Source organism: Streptopelia decaocto (assembly GCF_964273445.1).
Source record: "Streptopelia decaocto genome assembly, chromosome: 4".
Lineage (NCBI taxonomy): Eukaryota > Metazoa > Chordata > Aves > Columbiformes > Columbidae > Streptopelia > Streptopelia decaocto.
The window spans coordinates 49,937,266-49,965,247 of record NC_138658.1 but is presented as its reverse complement, the minus strand read 5'-3'; the positions used below and the strand labels follow the sequence as shown (position 1 = coordinate 49,965,247).

General features: G+C 41.6%; 2 protein-coding genes and 1 long non-coding RNA gene across 11 annotated transcripts in view; 2 read left to right on the top strand and 1 right to left on the bottom strand.

Moving 5' to 3' along the window:
- SCFD2 (sec1 family domain containing 2) overlaps positions 1-10,848 on the bottom strand; it is a 203,042-nt gene extending 192,194 nt beyond the window's left edge. For all 3 annotated transcript variants that reach the window (XM_082051318.1, XM_082051317.1, XM_082051319.1), the window contains exons 1-2: positions 10,068-10,848; positions 629-797 (exon numbers count right to left, since the gene is read on the bottom strand). In XM_082051318.1, the coding sequence (XP_081907444.1) occupies positions 629-797; positions 10,068-10,815 (917 nt within the window). In that variant the 5' untranslated portion in view covers positions 10,816-10,848. The remainder of the gene's footprint in view (positions 1-628; positions 798-10,067) is intronic.
- A 145-nt stretch (positions 10,849-10,993) lies between these two features.
- LOC309438615 lies at positions 10,994-14,449 on the top strand. The gene is made up of 3 exons (XR_014183826.1): positions 10,994-11,205; positions 11,309-11,832; positions 11,882-14,449. It is a non-coding gene; the product is annotated as an uncharacterized lncRNA (long non-coding RNA).
- Positions 14,450-14,566: 117 nt separating this feature from the next.
- The window catches only part of FIP1L1 (factor interacting with PAPOLA and CPSF1), a 43,202-nt gene continuing 29,786 nt past the window's right edge, over positions 14,567-27,982 (top strand). For 2 of the 7 annotated variants that reach the window (XM_082050254.1, XM_082050252.1), the window contains exons 1-8: positions 14,569-15,099; positions 15,840-15,879; positions 18,182-18,239; positions 21,671-21,774; positions 24,000-24,061; positions 24,256-24,363; positions 25,523-25,653; positions 25,933-26,001. In XM_082050254.1, coding sequence (XP_081906380.1) covers positions 15,018-15,099; positions 15,840-15,879; positions 18,182-18,239; positions 21,671-21,774; positions 24,000-24,061; positions 24,256-24,363; positions 25,523-25,653; positions 25,933-26,001 — 654 coding nt within the window. In that variant the 5' untranslated portion in view covers positions 14,569-15,017. Of the gene's footprint in view, positions 15,100-15,839; positions 15,880-18,181; positions 18,240-21,670; positions 21,775-23,999; positions 24,062-24,255; positions 24,364-25,522; positions 25,654-25,932; positions 26,002-27,982 lie in introns of all 7 variants that reach the window. The other 5 variants (XM_082050253.1, XM_082050257.1, XM_082050256.1 and 2 more) reach the window with 5 other exon arrangements.

Here is a 27,982-nt window from a genome sequence, read left to right as displayed (position 1 = left end):
TTACAAGCAGAGTCTAGCTACAAATTATACATAGCTATTAATAAGTACGATTGTTCAAAGTTCCTGCTTCTAGGTCATCCTTGTTTAAGCAAAAACTAGGCCTTTGTGAACCTGCCAGTATATCTAGATTTGTGCCTAATTATCTATCTCCACAGCTATAGTGTTTGAAAACAGAGATAAGACCTTAAGTTAGCAAATACTCTAACAAGAATTGAGCATGCATCTCACTTTATAATTATAGAGTCTTATGGGAAAAGGAAGCCACACTTAAGACCTACTTGTTTGTATGACCTGTTACTCAGGCAGAAAATAAAATGTCACAAAGAAAAAATCTTGGAGTTTAACCTGTACTGATTTCTATTTACAGCACCTTACAGCAATTTAAACAACCCAAACCCAAAAAAGGTCCTGAGCATACCCCACTTTCGGGACACTTAACTGGCTTGCTCTCTTAATGCACACATACAGATGATTATGTTCCAGTGGAATTAGGACCAGATGGGTTTTTGCTGTAAACTTGATTTTTTTTTTTTAAAGGAAAAGACTAGTTTTTTTGTTTGTTTTTTTTTTCCACAAAGAGAAAACAAACATATTCAACATCTTAAAAAAAGAAGAAGAGAATGTTTACTTTGGTTGCGCTAAGCAGCCAGGTGCTATAATGCTGCAGGTTTCATCTGTAGTCTGCAGTGATGTAAGTTCCGCCATGTTAACCATCACATCGGTCTTGTGGCCAGGAAGCTTGGGAAGCACAGAAAGTATCTTCTCTGCAAGATTGTCGCCATGATGACCAACTGCTCCTGGGGGAATGGCGGGGGGGGCGAAAAGAGAGAGACCAAAAAACTGTCAGGTACATAAGTAGAAGAAAAAACAAAACAACCACACAAGGAACTGAGAGCAATATAACAACCATATGTTTTGGGGAGAAGGACACTGATAGTCATAACATCAAGAACACATTAGCTTTTCAAAGATATTTTGCTACAGAAGTAAAATTAATTTCTGGAATGTCTGAAATTAAAAGCATTGACAACATTTCAGAAAGATTAATTTTAAAAGCATAAATTAGACTTAGTTTTACAGCTGTTAGATATTCACTGATCTTGCACTTTAACATGCAAAATATTTCTCTTTGAATAAGAAAGTTGTTAGACAAGATTTGCAGCGGTTATTAAAAAAAAGAAGGCAAACATTTATATAAACATGCTCACATGCAAATTACACTTTTCTACTTAAACTAATAGGACTGTGCTTAAAAGGGCTGTATGCAAGTTGCATACACAGCTACCCAGATAGACTGGCATATTATTACAATAAACAATTACTAACAACATACTACCATCAAGGTCACCACTCTTATATGGACTGATGGCAGCCCAGGTGAAACCAACATCAAGTTACTAAAACAACCCAAGTTACATAGTATGAAATGTCAATGTGACCACATTCCAAGATAAACTCTGAATTCCATTTGGCACATTTGCTTCAACTCTCCTGATTTCAAACACACATTTTCTTCTTTCCATTCACCAACTCTCAACACAGCCACTAAAAACAACTTACAAAACATTGAGACTGTAAGCTAAGCCAAAGCAGAACAACATGACACACAAATAGATGAAAAAGTCAGAGAGGGAGACTGGAAGCCTCATTGCCTTTAAGTCAGGAACAAGTTGAAGGTATTTGTATTCTGCTGCTTTAGCTATAGTTCAGCTATCGCCACAGGGCTGGACACCAGTACTGAGCTTAGTTTTTGCTCTCCTGCCTTTACTCACAGGGAAACAAGGACTTATGAAGCCACCTTTGAGAGACAAGAAAAAAATCTTTCAGGCTATGGTCCCACTGCATCAAACTCTGTCCATCTGGCACCATATCTGCTCTAATTTTTCATCATTTCCAAAGACAGAGGTCTGTTTCCATAGCTGAAGTAGCTTCAAATGCTCCATAAATCCCTTACATCAAGACCATTAGCGAGGTCAGATTATTAACTGCTCTTGGATAAGCAGAAGGTTGTCCCCAGCAAGTCTACAGCAGGCAGGTATCCATGCTGCAAAAACACCGCATGGTTTATCAACTATTCTGAATTGTAGAAGAAGTTGAAAAGAGAAGCAAGGATGGAAAGGGAGGAGAGAAGTAAAGTCAAACTCCATGCTGACAATGCTTCTACCCGCAGGAGGCAAGGAAGGCACATGTGTCCAGCATGTGGTGGTACTGCAACGTGGACACCTGGCTGCTCAGCTGGATTGACACTGCCAATTTGTTTCACCAGAGACAGTAATAGTCACAGAATGACAGCAACTTTCCTTTCTATCGTTCCCAGATAGATTTAGACCACTGAAATACAGATGAAATGAGCTGAGTTGTCTTTGTGACTCCCTAAGACATCTGCTCTCCAAAATCCCTGCATTCTTCTTACTAGGTCAGTCACTTGTCAGCCACACCACCATTATCAACACTCGCAAAGTTACAGACATGGAAAACAGATGGCAATCTTCTGAACCTCCACCCCCATGGACTGGAAGACTGCTTCCAGTCTGTCTCTCCACATTTGCTGCACGTGAGCAACATTTAGCTAGACAAGACATTTAGCTAAACTGGAAACACCTCAAATGCAGATAAATCCGTGTTAGTTATTAACAACCCTCCTCCTTTCTCCTTGGCAGAGGAGGAAAGTCTCAGCGTATTTAAGTTGCTTTCACAATAAGTAAGTGCCATCTCAGTCTCCTTAACACAGCTCATACTCCTTGGAGGTTACCACCAGTCCGCAGCCACTAATGGCTTTTGCTGTGCCTCATCAAATCAAACAGAAAACATCTTCTGGAGGTTTTAAAAATCCCTTTCATCCTGATCAACTATGCAAACCAGCCAAGGCTGGAAAGACAATTAAACCCCATGAGACTAGGAGAGGAAATCAAGGGGATTCTCCTTTCAGTCACACTGACTTCATTCAGCGGGGTCCATGGGACTGGTTTCCATCCTGTTCATTACTGTTGAAGACAACCAACAGGCTCCTCAGAAGCTTCTCATGACCAATGGCATTCAAGGCAGCTAGTAGTTTTAATGCTGCCAATGCACACACAGACCAGGTGTTGAAGAGACATGGCAAAGTTATCTGACCAATGCAAAACAGGAGTCTTCAGGCCAGGTTAATATCCAGCCTCGAGGACACAGGAAATCTCAGGTATAATGCTGTTCTAATTTTACTTTATCTTCTCATTAAGAGTTACAAAGTGAAATCTGTGACATTTGATACAGGTTGTACCTGGCACAATTGGCAAAGTCAACAAACTGATTTTCTAACAGCAGCTGGGAACACATTAACTACACTTCCCCATTCCCCAAAAAGGCATCAGTGACATGCATGCAAAACAATATTTTATTAAGACCATTAACAGGCGTATCTCTCACCATTTGTACTCCAGTTCTTATGTTCTCCTACTGGTTCTGCTGTCTGGTTCACAAACAAAACAAACAAAAAAAAAGCAGATTTACAGGGCAGTTGCATATCACAGAAGCAACATGAGAACTTGGGCAACAGGAAGACTTTAAAGTCAGTTGCTAAACATGAGGAGCTTGGATTAGAAAGTTCTCCTACAAAGGCATTGCTCACCAGCCAACAACTAATGCAGCTAATTTCCACTGGAGGCTTTTCCTTCAATCAAAATTCAAACATAGGTCAGAGTGCACCAAAACAGCATGCAAGGCATATCTTGCTTCCACTGTCAAAGCTTTCTTAACATCTGCTGTTTTAAGTACTTTCTAGATTAGTTCAGGACTGGTGATTTTTGAAAGAGAAATGAACAAACCCATCCCAGTTTTCCTGATATTTCAACACTGCACACTCGTCCAGTGTTTTTCTGAATAAGATCACCATTAGGAAGACTTGACACTAAAGGACTGTAGTAGGATGTCCTGGTTTTGTTAAAAAACAAGTTTCTCTTTTAGTGAATTTGCCTGTCAGCTAAAGCTTCATATTAGCTGCATTTTCCTGAAGAACCAGATACATGTTTTGGTAAACATAGCAATGGAATGCGAAATTATGATAACAATTGATGCACATCTCCTGAGAGGGGCAACGAGAAACAGGTGACCAAGGAACTGACCAACTGTGTATAACATTCCATTCACGTGAATACTTCATACAAAAGTGGGAGATCACAAGGATCTCGTCCCTTTTCCTTCTTTTCCTTTTGCTTATGGCCGACATTAGGAGAGAACCTTGCTAGTCGTCCCTGCAAACTGAGGCCTAGTGACAGACTGAATCCAGCTCCGGTTGGCTGCAGAGTCTAATCCAGGACTTTGGGTGCCGGCTCTGCAGTTGCCGGGACTTTCAAGATTGGTTTTGTATATTTTGTATTATTTTCTCTATTCTTATTAGTAGCATTAGTAAAACATTGTTAATTTTTCCAACTCTCTTCTCTCTGTCCTTCTTTCCCTCCTGATCGCCTGTCCTGAGTAGGAAGCGGGGAGAGGGAGAGGCTGAAGGGAGAAGTCAGGGGAGAGGGGGTTAACAATACATCTGCCATGGTTTTATTGTCACCCCGCAATCAAAACCCTTGACATAGGACAATTCCTATGATGCAACTTTCATTAGGCAATGCATCACCTCAGTGAAAGAAGGGTTTGAAATATCAAAAGGCAGAAATGTTTAACACCTAGTCCCTTGAAAGAAGCTGGATATTTGGACCTCTGGTTCCAAAGTTTAACAATGTTTCACCATATTCTTTCATCTAGTGTTAGCTTAAGCTGACTTTGTTGAACAGTGCTAGAAAGCAGCCTGTAAGTTCCCAGGAATTCAGGCATTCAAGGAAAACTAGAGCATCCTTCTACCTTGCCAGAATATATAGATCTACATTCTCCTTTGCACAAAGGAACAGCGAAGTAGTCAGTTACCTGTCCCTCTAGGCTGGCTATAGAATCTAAAAAAAAAAGCCGTCCAAACAAAAACAGAAAAAGAGAGAAGTAGGCACACAGCAACCCATAGCCAAACACAGCAGCAGAGTGCTGGCATATAACTGATTCCCCTTCTCTCACAACTAGCTATAGCAACATAAGTAAAGAGTAGTTAGTTTGGAGATAAGAAATGCTGAAGCAACTGCTGAAGATTCATGCAATTTCTAAGACCCCTGCACTGACCTAGCCACCTGTAGTTTTCTTTAAATAGGCAAAACTCATTCCATTTATTTGCCTCTATAACAAACCTAACATCTGAAGCATTTAAAAAACTGTTATAAAAGTTTGTGTGCCTATTCCACAATAGCAGAATCTTTATAAACCACACCAGAGAAGAGGCTGCGCCCTGACCCCCCAGCACTGAGTTGACATCACTTGCGTATTTTCAGCTGCCACTACTCCTCATAGCTGCAGTCTACAACCTCAAGTAACCAGAATCATTTAAGTGTCTTTTGACTCCTGTTGTCAAAGCTCCAGCCTGGTTCATAAAAAGTGGACTCCTGTACTCAGTATACTCAAGCCTTAGTATTTATGTTTTCAAGGCCTCAGCTTATATGATGTGACATGACATAAGAAATAGACAATTACAAACAAGCTATTTAAAACAGAAATAATCAAAAAGATATATTAGTCAGAACTAGACTTTACCAGAATGACATGGGCTTACATCAGTCTTCACCCTCATCCTCCTCTATGAATGGGACTAAGCTGTAGGACAATTAAGGCACACTGCAACTTTCTTGTTTCTGTGGCTGCTCGCAGGAATGGAAAGGGAATGATGTCTACACTTCATTGATGAGTGACTGAACTGTGCTTTCTGTAGGTGTTAAAAGGCTGAAAACACTACAACCAGCACAAGAGTGTGATGCAAAGATGATGCTTGGCTGACAATGAGGGATACAATACAGAAAGTTAAACCTGAGTTTGCAGCCATGGCTGTGCGAAAACATTCCTGTGATTTTTGCCCAACACATGCAATAGGGCTAGAGGAAGACAAAAGTGCTGTTGCCAACAGCACTGAAATATCTAACCTCAGCAACACTCATATGAAGGTTATTATTCAAAACTATAAATTGACTGCACAGGCATCCCCCTGCTATTCTTTCTTCTCTGCATTTTCCTCACTGTATTGCATTTCAAAATCACCTGCACATACCAGTGGGTGAGACCTCACTGTTCCCTGCACTTATAACAGCCCACATCCCAAAGTCTGCAAAGCACCAAGAGACTGGAAAGAGAAATGCGTCAAGCTGTTCTGAACACCAATATCTGAAAGGTATCAATGAGCTTATGAATGAAAAAGGAACTCCCGGAAGCCAGAAAAACTGATTCATAAAAGGTGTGAATGCTGGCAAGATGGTCAATACGAAACACATGGAAGGAGCATGGGGTTACAATATGGAATCACAATGCAAATATTTAGGGGCACTAATATTAGAGGATAAAAATAAACAGCAATTAAGGTGCCAGAGTTAGCTCTCACTTTAACCAGTGTCACTTATCAGAGTACCACTATAGTTGGAGGATTTATTCTACTAGTTAAAACAAAGGCAGTGAACTTTAAAACAATAAGCAGGCAAACAAAAGCAGCATCACACATAGGAAAACATTGAAAGTGGAAATCTGCTGTATGGAGTCCTACGTGACAAGTCACAGAGACCAATGAGCGACAAGGTGAATCAAGCCAGTTTGCAGAAGTAAAAACCATCCAGCTGGCACTGGACATTGCTGAAAGAGAAAAGTGGCCAGTACTTTTATCTCTACACTGACTCATGGATGGTGGCAAATGCCCTGTGGGGGTGGTTAAAACAGTGGAAGCAAAATAACTGGCAGCGCAGAGGCAAACCTATTTGGGCTGCCCCATTGTGGCAGGACATTGCTGCTAAGCTAGAGAACCTGACTGTAAAAGTTCGTCATGTAGACACTCATGTGCCTAAAAGTTGAGTCACTGAGAAACATCAAAACAACCGGCAGGCAGAACAGGCTGCTAAGATTAAAGTAGCCGAGGTGGACTTGGACTGGCAACATAAAGGTGAACTTTTCCTAGCTCAGTGGGCCCATGATGCTTCAGGGCATCATGGAAGGGGTGCAATATATAAATGGGCTTGTGACTGAGCAGTGGACTTAACCATGAACAAATACTCAGATCCCTTCTGATTTTTGTTTGTTTTGTTTTTAACAGAAAAACATGCCATTTTATATGTGACTATTTTTTTAAATAGTGCTCACAAAAAAAACCAAAAAAAACAACCAATTTCTTGACATTGGCACCAGAGGTTCTTTACCAAAATGTACTTAATACTTCTTTAATATGTTCTTTAAAATGGAAAGTTTTTAATATTTATTTAAGCACCAGTATTTTCCCTTAGTTCAGCTGTTTGCAATTGCAGCACCAGAAAAGCCACTTGAGACATTTTGACTTTTACTATTAGAAATCAATTGTCATTACTGAAAACTGTTAGTTATTCTATCTTAACATCTTACTTACTCTAGATAAGCATGGAATATGAGCCAAAAATAAAACATCTGTTAGTGCAACTCCTTTAGACATCATCTAGAGCTACTTAAAGCTGTATTCTGTCCAGGTCTTTGAGTTAGAAAATATTTGCCTCCTGATAGCCTATTCAGAGTGATTCAAAGTCACCTGGTTTGAAGCAGTAGCCTGATTTAATCAGAGTGTAGCCCAGCACCTGTCCCTAGTGAACCTCCAGGTTTTTGTGGAAGTGCTTGGAATATGAAAGCATTCTCAAAATTCATGGATACCTAAACACTTCTCATAGCTGCAGCCCACATGTTGGACAAGATTCAGGTACCAATAAGACATTTACAAATCAAATCCAAAATCTTTCATCTTTAGAGAGAAGAGATTTAAAAAGTTGAAATGAGCTGTAAAGAAGAAAGTCCACGTCAAAGACTTCCACCTGCACCAAGCTGTTATTTGAAAAAAAAAAATATTTATTTTTATACTGCTGACTGCAAATACATATCATAGCTTAGAAAAAAATCCAGTGGCTCAGTTGCAAATGCCAAGCTGGAAACTTGCAGATAGGAAGCTTTAGCTTTTACAAAGTGCAAGGCTGAAATTCAACAGACGCAGTCACCTGAAGGCCAGACAGTGGAGTCAGGTGTACGGGGTCAGGAGAGAGCATATATAAAAGGCTGAATATACCTAAGAAAATTAAGGTTGCAGGTACAACTTCATTGTGCCATTTCCCACTTCTTGAAAACTGGTTTCACAACTCTAAATGCTGCTTTTTTCATGTACTTTTTACTGTACAGTCTCTAGGAAACCAATGAAAAAAATCTCATTGTGTTGAGCTATACTCAGGTCCATACAGTTCTTTACCTCTGAAATGCACTAATTTTTAATTCCTTCAGTTAGCACTGTGCTTGATGACAAAAGCACGGTATTATGTCCAAAGCACAGGAAGACTTCAATCAAACATTCAGTGAATTCTGGAGACAAAAAGAACAGTTGCATGAAGGGATCTTGGTTTCAGTTACAGATACTGAAGAAAATATATTACTAAGAAAATAGTAATCATCTGTACTCCAAGAGCTTTGATGCATCCCCTATAAAGCTGCCCCACCACAGCCCTGATGTTTTCTCTGAAGAACATTCTCTTACGGAAGCACAAGATTCCAGACTTCACTTCCCAGATTTAAGCTGGTATTGTCTCTCTTCGTGCATCCTCAACAGCCAGGCAGCTCCTTGTCATGCACGATTTCCAGTTCCTTTTCTTGCTTTTAACTCTTCCCACCACCCAAGTGCAGGAATCCTTGCTCAGTTTCACTGGTTCGCACCCCAAACAGACACACCTCTCCCAGTTTAACTTCAAGGCTCATCATCCAAGTCCACTCTCCTGCAGTCTTCCCAGCAAACTTCCCAAACCACAGCACAGCAGTAACCACCCAGATCCATAGATGCTCTTCAGCACGCTGTTGACAGGTACAAAACCTACAGCAATGCAAGGATACGCAAAGCCAAAACTGAGGGGGAAAAGAAGACAGAAGAAAATTCAGAAACAGATGAGCTGAAGATGCAACATTGTGCCAAGCATTTGCTATGGGATGTGTGGTAAAAAATTATGACCTGACTTACTGACTACAGATAATGCAAACAGAACCAGGCCCACACACTGTATATATAAGCAGATCTATCAATAATACGATGGGGTAAGTAAATGCAGCAGCTCCTGTATCAATTATTCTCTGAGATTACTGTTTCCTCTAAAAGATCGTTATTCCAGAAGTGAGAGGCTGATACAAATTTTTTCTGGGTCATGGACCCTGCACCTTGCTGGTGACTCGTTCTGTCACTTTTCCTTTTTCTGCCCTTTTGATATCACATCTTACCAGCTTAAAAGACTTCAACTCACCAAGCTTGCAGGTTGATTACAATACTAAACATTCTCCTTCTGACAGTTTCCCAATGGGGTCTCACAGTACTCTCTACGCTTCTCAACTTTTGCATCAATTCTGCACTGATTTGCAGCATTAGATTTACCATATGGTTCACTCTTACACCCATTTACTTCCAAGAGAGTGTTATATAAACAATTATGTATTGTTTTCACTCAAGCATAATGTTTTCCAAGTTACCAACAACAGCCACATGCAATTGCTTCACTCAAACACTAAGCATAATGCATAACATATAAAACCCATTTATATATATATATCATACAGCGACACTTTCAAGCATATAGACATAGCTAAGTGTATACATAGATGTCTATTTATTTAGATAACTATAATGCTAAGGCTGATAAATAAATACGCTGGGAAATGCTTCACAGTAATCCACAAGGCACAGTTTGAACACTGCAGACCATTTCCTTCACACCTTGGGATGACACACAGGCACAGCTAAGGTCACTAGTTTGCATCAAAGTGGAAGTGCCAGAAACAAACCCTTGTGTTTCCAGTACAGCCTTCTGCTTCAGTCTTGGTTTCCATGACCCACTGGGGAACAAGGATGTGTGAGCAACCACCACTGCCGTAGCGTTACACATGCTCCCAGGCCACGAGGACTCCTGCAACTACCCAAAAACCTCCTCATGGGGTAGATGTGGGCCCACAGGGATGATAGCCCCTGTCAGTGGTGGTTTTCTTACCAGCGAGGTCCAACGTCCTGTCCACAAAGATGACAGAGGCCTTGTTGGTGGCCATCCTCCTCCTGTTCCTGGCTGGGGCGCAGCTCGCCAGCTCAGCAGCAACGACCCTGCTAAGGGCCCCCACGGCGAAGCTCTCCTCCCGCAGGCTCAGGGCGGTGAAAAGAGCATCCAGGTCACCCACCAGGGCCCGCACCGCCACCCGCAGCTCAGCAGGCAGGGTGCCCAGCCCGACCTCCGCGGGGCCGGGCCCTCCAGAGCCGGGCAGAGGCGGCAGGAGCTCCGCCAGAGCGGGCAGCAGGCAGAGCTCCGCCGATACGGGTGCCAGGAGCGGCGGGCCCCGCAGCACCACCTCGGCACGGCCGCCCTCGCCCATCCACCGCCGCAGCGTCTCCTCCAGCTCGGCCGCCCCGCCGTCTTCCGCCTCGCCGCCGGTCACCAGCACGCAGTGCCGCACGGCGCCCTGGCCCAGCACACGGCGCACGGCGGCGGCTGTACCGCCTCGCAGCGGCCCGCTCACCACGAAGACGACGCGGGCCGATGCCGGGGCTGCTCCCGCTGCCTCCGCCGCCTCAGCGACCAGCACCCTGACGGCCAGCGCCCCCGCCGCCAGCAGCTCGCCCGCCCCGCCGACGCCCCAGTGCAGCGCCTCCGCGGACACCGCGTCCAGGAAGACGACGGCCCGACTGGCCCTGGCGAGCACGGGCTCCCAGGCCTGCCGGCACACCCGCCGCAGCTCCGGCACCGCCATGGCGGCAGCAGCGGGCAGCGCTGACAGCCACAACACACCGCACGTGCCGGCGCGCCGCCGGCGCCGTAGGATGACGTGCCGGTCGCGGATTGGCTGTCCGCAGCAGGGAGGGGCGGGGCACAGCAGGCCGTGTAGTCCCCGCGTCGTGACAGAGCCGGGCGGCGGTGTCTGCGGGGAGGGGGCGGCCCGGGGGAGGCTGCGGGCACAGCGGCGGCTGTGGTGAGGCTTTTTCCCCGGGCCGCGGGTGTGGTGTGGTGTGGTGTCGGGGTGTCCCCCCAAGGCGCCGTCCGTCCCCGCGGGACCCGCCCAGCTGCCCGCGCTGGTGTCCCCGGAGTCGGGCTGGCCCGTTCTCCAGCCCGGGTCTGTCACACCGCGGGAGCAGCAGCAGGGGTACGCCTCTGGGAGAGAAGAGGGGAGGGGGCTCTTCATTTTGCTGGCAGTGCCAAGTTCTGACAAACATTAACATGTTTCTCTCGTCTACGGTCTCTATCAGCAACTCTGCTACAGCCTGTAGACCCGGCCGGCGCCCGGAGTGACATCTGAGCACTGACAGTTCAGTTTTGCCTGATATTTTCCTGAAAAGGCTGGAAGCCGCCTTGATCTTGCTCCTGGTAAACGTTAAAGCAATTCAGTGTCACTATTTATGTCACTATCTCCTTTGTGCTGTGTCCATATCTTCGTTACACTGAGAGAATGACTGTTGTGCTGATACTTTTTTAAATGTACAGCACTGGAAAGGTGAAACTTCCATCACCATTCCCTGTCCTATAATTCTGTATTTCTTGTGTCAGTATTAACAAATGTGATTGAATGCCCAGTGGTTGAAAAGCTAGCAACAGGAAATATTCTCTTTTAATAAATGCAACTTTTATGATATGCAGTTGGAGACATATGACAAATTTAGTTCCATTTCCACTGTAGAAAGCTCTTGATCTCAAAATCAGTGTCAAAGCTAACTAGAAAAAATGCCGTAAATGCATCTACAGTTTCTTCTCCCCAAAGAATGGATGCAAATCTGTGTAGTACACCGTATTTCACTTGGGCAACTTCCTTAGTACAGCATGAGAAGAATACCTTTTCTGATATAGTAGCATTACCAGCAATAACAAAAAGATTATTTAATTAGTTCATCTACTATCTTAGCTGGTTTTCTCAGGTCTCTTGCAGGTTCAGCTGGTTTCAGGACACTGAAAATCATCAGTAATGTGTAATCACCAGATTTCCAGTAATGAAATGAAATCCTCTCCTTCCAGTCTGCTCCACGCACATTCCTACCCCAATGTGTTCTTCCCCCTTCCAAACGCAGACTTTGTCTTTGTGCTGTTCCAGTTCCTATCTATTATTTTAACCTTAGGGCATATCACTTCATTATGCTAGAAAAATATGTAAGCTAATAGCCTTCTTGACTATTTTAATTTGAAAAATGAATGCCAAGAAAGGATTGGGGATGGTTAACCACTGAAGCCTTGCAGTTATACACAAGTAGAATTATCCTCCTCTCGTACTGAATTACCTCAGATATTTATCTCCAAGCTTTTGCTTTATGCTTGAGTGCCATGGACAAAAGCTGGATATATTATGGCTTGTCCATTTTTAAAAGGTTGGGTTTTTTCTCAGGCATATTGTAAAAACAGCAGATGCTTTTTTTTTAAGAAAACAAATATCTCTATTACTACATAAATACTGTATAGATTGCAACTAGTTCTGCATATGCCAATGTTGGAAAAAAAAGGATTACTAGCCAGAAGACAAAATGAGGTTAATCAGTTCAAAGCATAGTGGTTAAATTACAAACAGAATTATCTAAGCAGTTATAACAGCTTATTTTATTCCATGTGCAACTTTACTACTACTGTGTTAGAAAAAGAACCATAGTAAAGGGTTCCTGTAAACTTGATATCTTGTGCATTTTTGGAGTGTGACCTGTGGGTTAAGATGCTTAAGGAGTTAGCAAAAATGTTGTCTTCTGTCCTCGGCCTTTTAGCTACTCAGGGTCTTGGGAGAAACCTTTTCTTCAGGCCCCAACTGCTGCTCTCCCGCTGTGCAGCACTAAGGAGAAATGGCAAGGTCCCTTCCAGAGGCTGGGGCTGACTGGGGCTGGTGGAAGTTTTTACCTTTGAGGGCAGAATTTAAAATGTCACCTAAGCTGGCACTTTGACCTCGGAGCAAAGCAGGAAACAGGTTCAGAGCACCCTCTCTGCCCAACCAGAGCCAGAGGTGGGGCAAGATCTTCCTGGGAAGGGCGGAAGGCTGGCAGCTGTTTACAGGACTTAGCCTTCTCCGGCCAGCTTCCAATGCTCAAACTGTTCCAAGATGGATTTTTATGTGACCACCAGCTGAATGTGATGTCTGTTTAAAGGCTTCTATGACAAAAATTTCCTTGAGCATCTGTGTTGATGTATTTTAAGAGATTTTATGTTCCGCACCTACTCCTGATTTCTATTTGTGGTGGTTTCCACAAATGAATTTTCTGCTTCTTTCTCTCTGCAATCAAATGAAACTATCAGTTCTACAGTGTCACTTAATGTTGGCCAGAAGCATGTTAAATGCCCAAGCAAACAAAAGAGGAATGAAAATGAAGAAAGACACTGATGCCCAGTAAGAGGTACTACATGGCAAATTTGTTTTATGAGAAACAACTGTTTTGGATGAAAAACACCTCTGTGCACTCCACTACTACAGGTATAAAAATGGAATTGCATGATGAAAACCTACCCAGTTATACCACACAATTCATGGTCTGTACGACACCTAAACCCTCCAATTTCAGGGGAAAAAAAGTGCCTTTTGAGAAGGTAGTTTGTTCATGTGAACTCCAGTGAAATGTGATGCCATACATGAAACTTTAAAACAAAGTTCTCTATGCAGGTAATTCAAAGAATAAGCTTCCCCTGCCTGGACTTGAGATGTGTTTATAATACAGTCAAGCCTTCCAGTCTGATTTTTCACAAGCTGTCCTGCTGTGAAAGAGGGGTCCCTTTTTTCATTTTCACAAACATTCCAAGACACTGAAGACTCAATTTGTACACAGAACTGGTCAAAAACTTGTTTTGAAAGTTGTCGGTACTTAAATATTCCAATGAATCTTGCAGTTGTGAATGCAGCATTCATAAATGTACAGTGAGAGCATCATCAGTAAAAATGGCTTGCAACTTCCCACTGCTTTTAAACTAGAGAAATTTCTTCATGAATTCTGGAACTTAGCACACTATTAACGTTAAACTCTTTACTGGAGCTAAAAATAATATTAGGCGCTTTGTGGAGAAAAAAAGAAAAAAAGTATAAAGAGTTGTTAAACCTAAAATATGACCTCCGGCTGGGAGGGTCCCTGCGCAGAGAGCTAGGACAGTACTAGTAGAAGCAGCGGCGTATGTTTATCCTGCGGTTACCCTCCCCCTGGCAGATGCCATCGGCCGCCAGTAGAAGCACGGCACTGGACTGTACATGCGTTTGGCCAAATCCCGCTTCTGGAGATGGGCGAGGGTGTCCCAGAGGAGGCCGCCGTGCTGCCACTGATCCCCGCTGCGGAGACGGGCGGGCGTCTGGGGATGCACAAGAGCAGAGGGGCCGCCGAGGGCAGCGGAGACAAAGAGCAGCAGGAGGAAGGGAAGGCGGCTCTCGCAGGCACGCCGCGTCTCGCGACGGTGCGGAAGGCACCGCCGAGGTGAGTCCCGGCGCCTGGCAGCGCACAGAGCGGGGACCGGGCGGCGGGGCCGGTTCCGCGGGAGGACGGCTCGCGGGCTGGGCCCGGCCTGGCCGCTCTCCCCGTCCGGCCCGCTCCTCCTGCGGGCGGCCAGGAGGCCCCTCCGCTTCTCCTCGCTCGGGGCCGGCGGCGTCCCCGGGCCGGGAGGGCCTGTTGGAGCGCAGCGGGCGCCGGGCCGCGCCAGGCCACCTCCCCTCGCGGCCCGCCCGGGCGCCGCCGGGCCGCCCCCCGCATGCCCATGCCCAGGGCGCCGCGGGGCCGGGCCGGGCCCGCTTCCTGTGCGTGTCACTCACTCGGCGGGGGAGGGGAAGCGCCGAGCAGGCGGCGGCGGTTCCTCCGCGAGCGGTGCCGTTGGGCCGGCCGGGCGCTCGCAGTCCCCCCGGCCGCCGCCCGGTCACGGCCTTGAGGCGGAGGCCCGGGGCGGCGCGGCGCTGCTGCCGAGCGGCGGGAGGCCCCGACGCCGCCGGGCCTGAGCCCTCGCGTCCCGCGGGAGGCGGCCATGTCTACCGGTGAGGTGGAGCGGTTGTCGGCGGACCTCGGCGGGGCCGCCGGGGACGAGGAGGAGGAGTGGCTCTATGGCGGTACGGACCTTCCCAGACCCCCGTTCCCAGCCCACCTCCCCCGGTGCTCTGCCCCGCCGCCGCGGCGGGGGAGTTGGTGTGTGGGGGTGGATAGGCCGCGGCGTGCGTCGCCAGGCCGGCCCGGGACTGAGTGCTACCCATCGAGCCGCGCCAGCCGGCGGCCGTTTAAAAGGGTCTCCCCGTCTCGCCACCCCCGCTCAGTCCCCTCCTCCTGGCCAGCCCTCCGGCGGTGCCGTCCCGGGCCTGTGCGCGGCCCCCTCCCCGCCGCCGCGGCGGCTCCCTGCCCCCTCCCCCCGAGGCGCCGGTGCTGCGCAGGCCGAGGCGTTCTGGGCCTCGGCAGCGGGAGGCCCGCATGGCGCTGCTACCCCACGCGCGCACCTGGGGCCGCCGAGCCTCTCCCCTGCGCTCCCCTGACCGGGCTCCCGGCCTTGAAGTACTGAAGCAGCCTTAACCTTTTATGCATAAACTTTCTTTGTAACTTTAGGGACTTCCTTTATGTTCAAATCATTATGAAGCGTGTGAACTAAACCCTACCCCTGTGGTGGACTTGTCAATATAGGGCACTGAGGGCTGGGGTCTGCTTGACTGATTTCACAACTGAAACGTTATGAAAATGTCTCAAGGGTTACTGGATAGTAAACTGAATGGTTGTCTAATAATCTGCATGGCAAGATATCTGTTACGGTTAGTATTCAGGGGGTTGTAATCTTAACTACTGTGTTTCCTTTCTCTTGCGATAGATGAAAATGAAACAGAGAGACCAGAGGAAGAAAAAACTAGGTGAGTATCTTGACAGCTGGAAGTCCTGTAGTGTGGCTGCACAAACATTGTATTCATTCTGCTTCCCAGCTGCTTGAGGGTCTGTGGTGCCTGAACACACACTGCTGTCTTTGAAAATGCCCTTAAGATAGTATGTTTAGTCTGCTAGAATGACTTGCCTTTTCTGTGAAATGGTTTTACCTGTGAAATTGGGACACTTGAGTATAAAAGTTATTTTCAGTTTTAACTGAATGGACAACAGTAGCCCCTCACAAAATGCCAACAGGTCTCTTATTTCTGTAATCATTGTGCTTTGCAGTCTTAGTAATGGATCAGATAATTCTAGATTATTTAGAAATGAAATATAACACATCTCTCAAAGAGTTTACAATATGGTTACAGAAAGGGGAATACAAGGAAGCAGTGGAAGATTACTCAGTAGTTTGATGTGCAGGTCCCATAAGGCATCTGCTAAGGGTTTCGGAGTTGATTTTGTTATTAATAAGAGAGTATTTGAAATAAAGTTAGAAAAAGCTGTGGAAGTATTTGGGGGAACCTGATGGAGTTATAAGGAACTGTAGGAGAGAAAGCACAAAGATGGTCCTTTGGAAATCTAGTGAGGTTGATGGAGGTTGGTAGCAAGGACTGACTGGAAATGGGAGTCAGTCTCATACTGAATGAAAAAAGTCTCACAATTGAGAAACTATAGAAATTGTTGATTGTCAAGATAAATTAAACAAATAAAGGGGAAATCCATGCAAGAAAACATGCATTGTTATTTTCTATAAATGCTTCCAGTTATCAGAGGTTTTTTCTATGAGAACTCTTGAATTTAGTTACCTTTGGTGGACTTCCTGTCCATAGGCTTGCTCAGTTGTTTTTTTGATCTGATGACAGCTTTTGACAGACACAGTGTGCTACAGCAGTGACAACCTCTTGTAGTATAAAAAAGAGAGTTTTTTCCTGTCACCTTTTCCATGTCACTTAACCATTTTCTAGACCACTGTTGCATTCGTCTTGAATCGTTTCTTCTCCAGGATGAAGAATTCCAATTATTTATTTGCTGTTTATTTGGAAGCTGTTCTATATTAATTGATTCCTTGTGTTCAGTTGCTTTTTGTTGACCTGGTACCTTTTTCAGTATTACTGTTGCTTAAGAAAATTATTTGCTTGGCAACAAAATGATCCTTAGAAACAGTGGTGTTTTACTTCTGTTTCTGGTCAGGAGTGTCTAGCTTGGCATTTGGCTGCCTCCATACATAGTTATGGACTAGAAAGCCTAACAGATGGTAGCTTGTGTATCTTATGGGTTGTGTTTGGAACTCTGGAAGCATGGTGACAGTTTACCGGTTAGAAGTTTTTGGTCTCTGGTCTCTCAGTTTTGGCATTTTTCGTATAAGTAAAAATTGTGAGGTTGTATTTAGGTTTTGTAGCTAGCCTGTCATTTTACTGGGTGATGAAGTGAAATGGTCAGGCTTAGAACCTGGGGTCATACCTGGGCTATGTTGGGTTTTGGGCCAGCACTCATCAGTGGGTATTTTGCCAACAGAAGACAGGATCAAAATCATTCTCTTCAATAACAATTGGCAGTTGCTCACTGCATTTCAGAGATGTCTTTTCAGTGAAAGAGTATTGCTTCTAAATGGCTCCCTGCTTACTCTGTTATTTGTGGTGCAACATCCTACCATTTAATGGAACTGTGGTAATTAAAATATTGCTGCGTAAGAAATAGCAGTAGGTAAGAGCCCAGTGAGAGAGAGCTCATTTGCATGGATTTGGCAGCACTTGTCATTTTAGATGGACTAGTAGTTTTCAGTCTACAGTTAAAGTATAATTAAATTAATCATTGAATTGTAGCTATTCCATATCATGGAAGAAAATTTCACAATGCAGATGTGTGAATTTTGATTCAGCACAACATTACCTATAGATATTTGAATGTTTTTTCCATTATGTCTTTGAAAAATGTCAGTCTGCAGGGAAAAAAAAAACCACCTGTTATTCTCCCTTCATATATCTTGAAAGATTTCGCTTTGATTTTAAAAAAGGACCAAGGTATGGTGCCTTATTACTTTCAACTATTCTACAAACAACCAGTTAGTATGACTTAAGGTAGCTAGATATTATCCTGCTAATATAAAGTTATAGCCTTCTAATTAAAAAAAAAATAAATTATTTATTTTAGTTAATGCAGAAAGTAGCTGGAGCTTTGGCTCTTCTGTGGAATGATATAGCAAGGCTTTTTTCACCATTAGCTGATACATGTGAGGTAGTCTGTGCATAAATACCTGGTTTCATCTTTTCCTGTTTGTTTTTGTTTAAGTGTTCCACCCCCACCTGGAAGCGAAGAGGAAGCTGCAGAAAATGGCGTTGTGAAAACGGTAGTTTTAAATGTGTTTTTGAAATACTGCTTTAACTTGTTTTGATTTATGGGGTATTTGTAATTTGGCTATGGACTTACCATTGAATGAATTAATGCGTAAGTGTACAACTTTGATTTTATTATTTTTTTTTTTTTCTGAAAGGTGTTTGATACTATCTGCAGGAACTCTGTAGAAATTATAAAATTAGGAAATCCAGTTTCCAACTGCAGTCTACTTTTTAAATGTAACTTTCAGAAAATAAATCAATAGTACTTCCAGCTTTTTGAGGGAAAGGCTGTGCTTCAAGGCAGCTGTCTTTTCTCAGAGACATCCTTTTCAAAATTATACTCACTGACAGGAAAATAAAATCCTCTGCTTGTTTTTCTTTTTTAAACATGATAGACAATAAGCATTTTCAGAACTACATGAAAATATGGTTCAAGAGATGAATTGCACGTGCCTTTCAGAGGCAACATAACAAACTGGTTTGGTAGTAGTCTTCAGTGTTCAGTATGTCTTATAATGTCAGTGTTAGTGTGATGAAGGAAAGGACCAGAAAACAAAACTCACAGTTGCAATGTTGATAAAAGGCCTCAGTTTACTGTGAATGGGAGTAGTTTAAATCTGTTCTATGAAAGAATTGCGATTTAACTTCACTGGATTTTTTAGCTTGTATCTTGCAAGAATTCTCCTATGTGATACAGAAACCATTGTCCTGGTATTTGTGCAAGTTTTAAGGACTAGCCTCTCAAAAATATTTTTCTCAGTAAGTCTAATACTCTATTTATGAAAGATACTACAGCTTGGGAAAAAAAAAACTTAAAAAGCTTATTTCGGTTATTTAAACTGAAAAGCTTTTTATTGTAAGTGCACCAAAGGTTTTTTGTGCTGATGCTAGTACTGTAAGTGGGCAGTAGAATTAATATGTTAGGTACAAGGAGACAATAGTATACTTTTTTGGACTTACTGATTTAGAAATACTCAAGATCCTCATTGGTGCAGTTTCCTTGTACTTGCATATCTTTGTGTTTTTTCACCTATGCAAAGCTTCACATTATTAGGATATCATTAGAACATTCCGTAAATTAAGAACTTTATGGTAAAAGGTGCACATGAAGGGTCAGCAGCAACCTAGAAAAATGGATCGTGTTCAAATTGATTGAATAAAAAAAGGTGAATATTTTTGTGAGAAGAGTATTAAGAAATCATTTTTTTATAATTGAAATTGATTTTGGTTGAAAATGTACATGCTCCAGACAAAATTTGTTTTCTGTTCAATGCATTTCAAGTGGCGCTCTACTGTGTGGGTTGCCTGGTGTGCGAGGGTGGTGAACTTGTGCTTTTTGACAGTGGGGCATTGCAAGACTGTTGCCTTCCTTAGCTGTCATTTACATCTATGCTGATCTGGACATCCCCCCCTCCTTGGTTAGACTCTTAATTGTTATGTAAGTTAATGTTGTATAGACGGGAGGAACTGCACTCCAACATCTTCTGTGCAGCTGCTTTGTCTAATTTATGTACCAGGCAAGTTAATAAGTGGTATAATACATAAGGGCTAGAGCTCAGCTGTGCTCGGATAATTGCAGGTTACGTGGACAGAGTCAACATGGCTTTGGTATGTTCAGTGTCCTGCTGAAGGATTCGACAAGTATGTGGATATGGGTGATGTGGTTGATAAAGTTAACTTGAATTCCACAAAGTTTTTGAAGAAGTTCCTCACCAGAGGATTTTAAGAAAACTAAGCAGCTGTAGGATGAGAGTCCCACAAGGGTAGCTGATGTGTAACAGATAGAAAACAGAGGGTAGAAGTAAAAGTTCCATTTTCACAGTGAAGGAAGGTCACCTCCAGTGGGGATTCTCTGGAATGTTGTGCATAACCTGTGCTGTTTAATGTGTTTATACATTACTCAGAGAAGGGGTAAGTTGTGAGATCACGAGTTTTCTGATGTTACAAAGTTATTCAAGATAGTAAGAGCAAGGACTGTCTGTGAAGAACCGTCTGGTTGATAAATGGGTATTGAAACTCTATATAGAAAAAGAAGAGTGATGTTCATGGGAGGAAAACCAGGTTTACAAATAAAATGGTGGTCTCTGAGCAGACCATTACTACTTAGCAGGGATGTACTACAATATGTAGAAAGATCCATGCAAGTGGTGGTTAAGTGCTTGTCAGGAGTCTAAAAGACAGTTAAACCTTGGGATGTAGCAGGAAATGAAGAGAACAACATTGAGGATATCACTATACCATAAATTCATGGTTCTGTTGCACCCTGAATTTTGTGTGCTGTTCTGTTCCCTTCATGTGAAGGCTTTACTTCAACTGAAAAAAGCTGAGAAGAGCAGCAAAAGTAGCAAAAGTTGAGGTAGCTTTCATACAAGGAATGGTAGGTAGACTTACTAGGCAAGGACTTCTCAGCCAGAAAGGCATACATAGGATATGGTGGGGTCTAACAAAATAATGTATGGAGACTATAAATAAAGGTTGACTCATCACAGTCTCTTCCATGTGAGAACTGGGACTGTTAAATGAAAATCGTAGGAGCCAGGATAAAAACAAATAAAAGAGGTTGGATCTTCATGCAGTAGACAGTGCTATGGAACTCCTTGCAAAAGAGTGTGGCTGCTGGCAGTTTGAGTTCGAGGGAAATCTGGGCAAGTACTTAAAAAGAACATCCATTGGGGGTTACTAAATGGTCAAACCATAACTGGTTTAGGAAATGCCCTGAAATGATAATAATCAGCAGCTGGAAAATTGTTAGGGAGCAGCATCATATGTGTTTGCCCTGTTTTTAATCTCCCCTGTGGTCTCTGGGAGGCGAACCAAAGCAGCAAAACACTGGACTAGATGAGCTCTCGGTATGAACTGGCATTATTACCTGTATCAGCAAGCTTGAATGCTATGGGACAGAACAGCATGCAGTGTGCTCTTGTATCTATTTTTTGCTGAAAAATCTCAAATATTTGATATAGTCTACTGATGTTAGGAATTGAATAGATTTATCTGAAGGGCAGTGCTCATATACAAATAGAAAAATATTTGAGTTACCCTGGATATATGTAATTGAGGATGGCAAGAAGCTAGTCTTGCATGTCTTGAAGTTATTTTCTGAATGACATTGTAAGAGTGGAACCAGTGTGTATGAGCTAGATAGAAGGAACAAGGATATTAGATAGTGGAAACCATTTTATGTTTATTTAGGAAATGTCATGTTTCAGAAACAGAAGCTTAGATGCTTCCCCATTTTAATCCAGATGTTTCAGATACTTGTAGAATTTAAGCAGATCAGCCTCCTAATTTTACTGTTAATGCTTCTCAGTTCTGAGGTCTAGGAAAAGGAGAATTTTCTTCATTCAAAGATTTCTAGAACAGATAGTTTTGTCTGGATTATTTTTCCACTGTAAAGGTAAGTGGCTGCTTTTTGTCTAAGCAGTGACTTTTTCTTTCGTAGAAGGTGGCAGAGGCTGAGGATGACAGTGATAGTGATAGTGATGATGATGAAGATGATGTTCAAGTCACCATAGGGGATATTAAAACAGGAGCTCCACAGTATGGGTAAGTTATTTGCGAACACTAACTGGGGGAAATTTCCAGATTACGTTTAATTATTAATTCAGGCTTTCTAATACTTGCCAGTGTCGAATTGTATACATAGTCTCAATTTTGGTGTTGTTTTTTTGGTTGGTTTGTTTGGTTTTTGTTTGGTTGGTTGTTTTTTTTATTTTAAGCTCTTTAACAATGTTTTTAATGATGTAGTGACTTGAAAACAAACAGAAGGCAAAATAAAATCAATAAAATGTCTTAAAGGAAGAGCTGTTATAGGAGTTAAATTTTGTTTTCAGACTTCTTGAAATAATTGTACTAAATTGGTAGAGAGTTTTTTATTATGGAATAGCTATGTTACATAGCATTTTTAGGGTCATTATTGTGATGGGAACATTTTTGCTGCAAATGATAGAGTGGTAAGCACAGAGAACATTAGAAACATTTGTCCTTGGTCCTGTTTGTAGTGGATACGGTGGTAATTAGACTTCTGTAGTTTCAGTTTGTATTGATGTTCTCAAATAATATTTTAACGTACTTCAGGATGGAGCTGCCAATCTCTAGATATAAATTCTGAAGAACATGGCTTAGGCATTTGTACCATGCAAGACATTTGTTGCTGTTATTGCCCCATATTCCTTCTTCTGTTGATAAAGGGCTTCTTTTTCACTGAATGCTTTTGAACAGTGTTAGTTTTACCCAAAATATTATTTTTCATTACATGAAAGTTTTCTGAGGTAGGTGTTCTGATTGCTTGTCTTGGCAATCCAAATGTTTTTATACTTATTAAATACTTATTAAACCCAGAGTTACTAGGGCATCATTGCTTAGTAGAATTATAACGGGTCTGCAGGTAGGTCTGCCTCATGCATATTATTATGTCTGTAACTTTAAAAGAAGGTGATTTATTCATTTTTGAAACAGAATATTTTCAAACTTCCAGTATTTCGTATCCTAAACTAGCTGTTCAAATCAATGTAATATAAAAATAGTAATTCTTTCAGTTCTTTATTTGCCTGCTTTAGGTAGTTTGCAGTATGCTTGTGTTGTAGGCAGTGACCTCAGCTTTTATGACACTAAAGCAAAACTAGATTTATATTCTCAGTGAATTTGCTGGTGCTTTTTCCATTAATACAGAAAACAATGACCAGATTGCTCTAAATCTAATTAGAGTAGAAAGCTTTATGTAGAATTGGTTGTTTTTTGAACAGAGAGTTCATGGAAGGGCAGAAATCTAAAACAAACTCAACATTGCTGTTCATTTTAACTTCAGTATAACAGGCTCTTTTTATAGGATTAAATGATTTTTCATATGGTAGTCAACTGCTGTTAAAAAAAAAAATCAAGATTTGTTTGACAGTCATGCACAAATACAACATGACAGATCAGAAAGTTCAATGTTTTGTGTCAGTTTTATACCGTTGTAGCACTTGAATGAAAAATAAAACTGCATGGAAGTGGTACTCTAAACTGTACACTGCCTTCTAGTTATTAATATATGCTAATCTCATTATGTTTATGAGTTGTTACCACCTGTGAGGATACATTGCATGGAAATGGTAGTGAGAGCTACCTCTTAATGTTCCAAAAGAACAACGCTGTAATTCCTAAGGTAGTTAAATCAGCTCAGTATGTAGATTTCTGGGTGCATTTTTATGAAGAAAGCTCTCAAGTATTTCAGAAAGTGAAATGTTACATACTTTTCTGTTGGTCACAAGGCTGGTGATTGTTGGAAGTACATTGAAACAGACAGCCTTTTGACCACTGTAGAGAAATTCTTTTATTTTTCACTTTTGTACAGATTAAATGGAATACTTACGAAAAGAGAAAAGGATCTGTCTAAACCCTTTCTTTTCTTACTTTGTTTTTACCCTAATCCCCAGAGTGTCATCTGTATCCCTAAATGAACTGCGTTTTTCCTTTCTCTCTTCTTCTGGTTCTGTCCATTCTTGTTTCTGTCAAGGTCTTTATCCTTTCAACTCAGGAAGAGTGGCTGGGACTTGCTTCACAACTGTTTATTAGTTGGAGAAGTTGCTACTGAGCATAGAAAGGTATACTCTCTTCCTCCTAGGCTGATCTCTTTACGTTTACAGTGTTACCAGCTTGGAAAGTTAGAGATTCAGGATGGCGAGTGAGCCTGGGTCCAGTTTGTTTCTGGATCTAGCTAACTCTTGTTTTGTGTTTTCTTCAGTTTTAGAGTTTTCTCTGTCTAATCCAGTTTTGTTAATTTCTTTAAGTTATGGAGCGGCACCTGTGAATCTCAATATTAAGACAGGAGGACGAGCTTATGGATCTTCTGGTAAGAAAATTTACACAGAATTATTGGTGTTTTGCAAAAAAGTGTGATAATTTTGAATGAAGGAAATAATTTTCACTTCCAAAACTTCTTGATAAATTTAAATCTGACTTTTGATTTCTATTTTAAGTGTGTTACAACTGTTAAAACTTTCTTCGGGCAATACAGAAGGTTGTAACTTTCTAACTTCTTCACAGGTGCAAAAGTTAAAGGGGTGGATCTAGATGCACCGGGGAGTATTAATGGTGTGCCACTTCTGGAAGTAGATTTAGACTCTTTTGAAGATAAACCTTGGAGAAAGCCAGGTAATGCTCTGGTTTACATTAACTGATACATTGGTATTCAGTAGATTATTTTATTAACAATAATTCCTATTTACTGCATGTAGATGTTATCTACCATATAGCTAGAAGATACTGTACAATATAACTTGGAAAAAGCAGCGAACTTATGTGTTGCCTGTGTGCTATGCTGCAGAGTTTGTGCGTGTGCCATGTTTCTTGGTATACATCCCACACATATGTCAGCAAAAAAGAGACTGTAGGATATGTCCTTTATTTTTTTTAAAAATGTGTATCCTGAACTCTCCTTGGAAATCTGTATTTCTGTGAAATCTGCTGCCATTGGTCTGTGCTATAAGAAAGAAGGTAGAGCAGAATGGAAAGTAGTTCTAGGAGGTTTGAGCGTGAAGAATGGGGAAAGGTAGCTACTTGTGCTTTTTTGTGTTCACTCATAGATGTCCATAAACTTTGAAGAAGCAGCTGATACCACCTGGGCTTCCTATAAGTCTCCTGTGTGTATTGTCTGGTTGGCTCAAATGATTTGGCCAGACTTGTCTAATACCAGCATTAGTTGGTTGTTTTTTTAGTGGCAATACATCTAGTTGCTGTGTATAGTTTTTTCTAGTGTTCGTATATTGCTTTGGTGAAGCAAACAGTGTCTACAACATGGACAAAAAGAAGCCTTTCCTAATATTCTGGTGTTTGAACTGTTAGCTATTTGAAATATATTCTGTGCATTTGAGTTATGTCTGGTCTCTTTCTTAAATAAAAATACTTTGTGGCATCAAATGAAATTAGGAGTCAAAACAAAATGAGGAGTCATATACAGAACAAGCAAAAGTGAGTGATTGCTCGCTGAGCATACAGCAAACCTGTAGATCTTACATGCATCCTATTGTATAGATATGGGGATTATAATATCCTGTGATATTTTGTAAGTATCTACTCGTGATTCCTGAGACAGAATGCTAGGCAAGATATTATTTCTGACTAAATGTTAATGTTTTTATAGTGGTAGCCATGAATACTCTATGTTTAATGATTTTAGACTGTACCGTACATTTCAGTAGTATGTTTTTAGATCAATAGCTAGTGCATTTTGATATTGTAAATAGAGTTGTATGTATATTCAGTGAAGATCAACTTTGTAATGTCCTAAAAACCTATGCTTTCTTATTTAAAGGAGCTGATCTCTCTGACTATTTCAACTATGGGTTCAATGAAGATACCTGGAAAGCTTACTGTGAAAAACAAAAGAGAATACGAATGGGTCTTGAAGTTTTACCAGTTACCTCAACTACAAATAAAATTACGGTAATTAGTGCAACTTTTGTTGTATTCTACATGCTTTTTCCCTGTAAAGCTGCTTGTGTGCCATAAGCTTGGTTCTGCCCAGGTCAGTGCATTTGTTAGAGTTTGCACCTTCCTCCCTGTCCTGAGCCTTGAATGTGTCTGTGTTGCTTCACTGGCAGTTTGTGTGGGTAGTGTGACAGACTAGCTGCAGCCAGATTGCATCTGTACCATTATTCAGGTTGTGGCCCATCACTTAAGAGTTGTGTGGTATCTTAATGGGCAATGTGTTATTTAACTTAGGCTGAAGACAATGCTATGGAAGTAAGACCAAGTGCAGAGATTCTCGATGGCAGATACCATCTTTTGAAGGTGAATTTTAGTAAACTTTTGTTGGTTGCTCTCATTTTTGTTGAGTATTGCTTCCCATGCCACCACAGACTGACAGAAGAACAACTGAAATGGACGTAGCCATTATTTTGAACTCTCAGTTTACATCAGTGACTTCTGTGAATGACACAAAATGCCAATTAAAAAGTGTTGCTTTGTTCGTCACCGTTCTGCAAGCATGTGAGTTAGTGGCCTGGTGAACTAGCAAATATCCCAGTGAAAGTAATTTTTGTTTTATTTTTAGTTGTAATGCATTTGTTTGTGCAGATTAAAGAATTTGTGCAGACGTGCTGAGGAAGTTTTTGTAGATTATGGCTTTTTTTTTTTTTCCTGTTATGGCATATTTACTTTTCCTGTGGCCTTGTAGCTCTCATTGTGTTTTGTAACGCTTATCCCTGGCAACTCTGAGATGTGAAAATCAATCTTCCATATTTTTCTGTTGTCCTTTTGGGATTATATGGCAATAATTCAAGTTATAAATAATATTTTTACATTCAGAAATGCTGATTTTCAGAGAGCAGAAAAATCTGTATGACAGGATTTATCTTAAGCATTGAACATTGTTTTTCAACTTCTCATTTTCTCATTTACTCTTTTGTTTGATACTAAATTTGATATAAGAATACAACAGTTATTTATTTTGCTTATTTTCAATATGCAGTAATTTTTGTTCACAAGCTGTCATTAAACTGACTTGGAACTGTTTTCTTCTGTTTACTCCTGTGATGTCAGTTGCAGACAGGTATTTTTGTTTCCCCTCAGATGCTACTTAGGAGTCTCTGGTCATTTTTACTTTATCTTAGCAAGAACAGAAGTTCCCCAGGGCTTTTGGCTCTCCACAGTTATCATTACAATACTGTTGCGGGATGGTGGAAATGGTGGGCAGTGGAAGTTATGATTTGCCATTGTAGCTGATGGCTGCATTCAAAACTTCTCTGAACTGTTGCCCAGAAGGATAACTATTCTAAACTAAGGCTTCCCTTATTTCTATCTCAGTATTGAATCTTTGGGAGTCCAGTGATCAAACAGTACAGATAATAATTGTGTTGTAAGAGTCTGAAGTAAGACTTTGTCATGTGTTTTACAAGAATTGTACATGTACTTGTTAAATCATTTTGTTATTTTTTTTCCGCTCTTCTGAAATATTAAGTCTCATGATATTTATGTGGTATGCTTAGATTAATCTTCTGTAACTGGTAAGACTTTGTCTCCTACGTTTTCCAATTACTCATCAATTAATAGAAGTCTTACAGATTTTTTCAGATAAATACTTAACCCAAACCTCTTTTTAGTATTTTTTTTTTCATATTTCTGAATACTAAAGTCTAAATAATTTTTTAATGAATCTTAACTATTCATGTGCATTTTGAGAAAGAAATGCTTGTATTTGGAAGTGAGATTCTGCAAAACCTTAGTAGTTCACTTGCCTACAAGAAGCTATGAGATCAGAGCCTGTATGATGTTATACCATGAGTGAACTAGCTAGATTCCTATACCATAATGAGCATATTTTGCTATTTATGAAACTTAGTTATGTAAAATCCCTGGTATCCAAGTTAAATAAATGGAAAATGACTTTAGGATGATTTTTGTATTATTAAGACTGTTCATTCTCAATTGTAATTTTGAGGTTTGAGCTTAGTGATTAATGCATCTTTGGCTAATGACCTCGCTAGAGTGATGTAGCTATATGGTTGGTGCAGTGGGAGTATCTTTAAAAACTGAATTAGTATGGGTTTGTCTTTAATGCTAACCCATACATATTTTTCTTTCATGTATAACGTGCTGCCGAAGTCAAACCAAACTTCAAGTACTTGCACAAAAGGTCTGGTGTAGCTTAAATAAAGTGGAATTTTGCAGTACTTCAGAAAAAGTAGTATGTTTTTGAAGCATTTATTCTGAACTAATGAAAAATCTTTTAAAGTTTGCATAACCCAGAGTATGAGGTGACTTCCTGGTATGA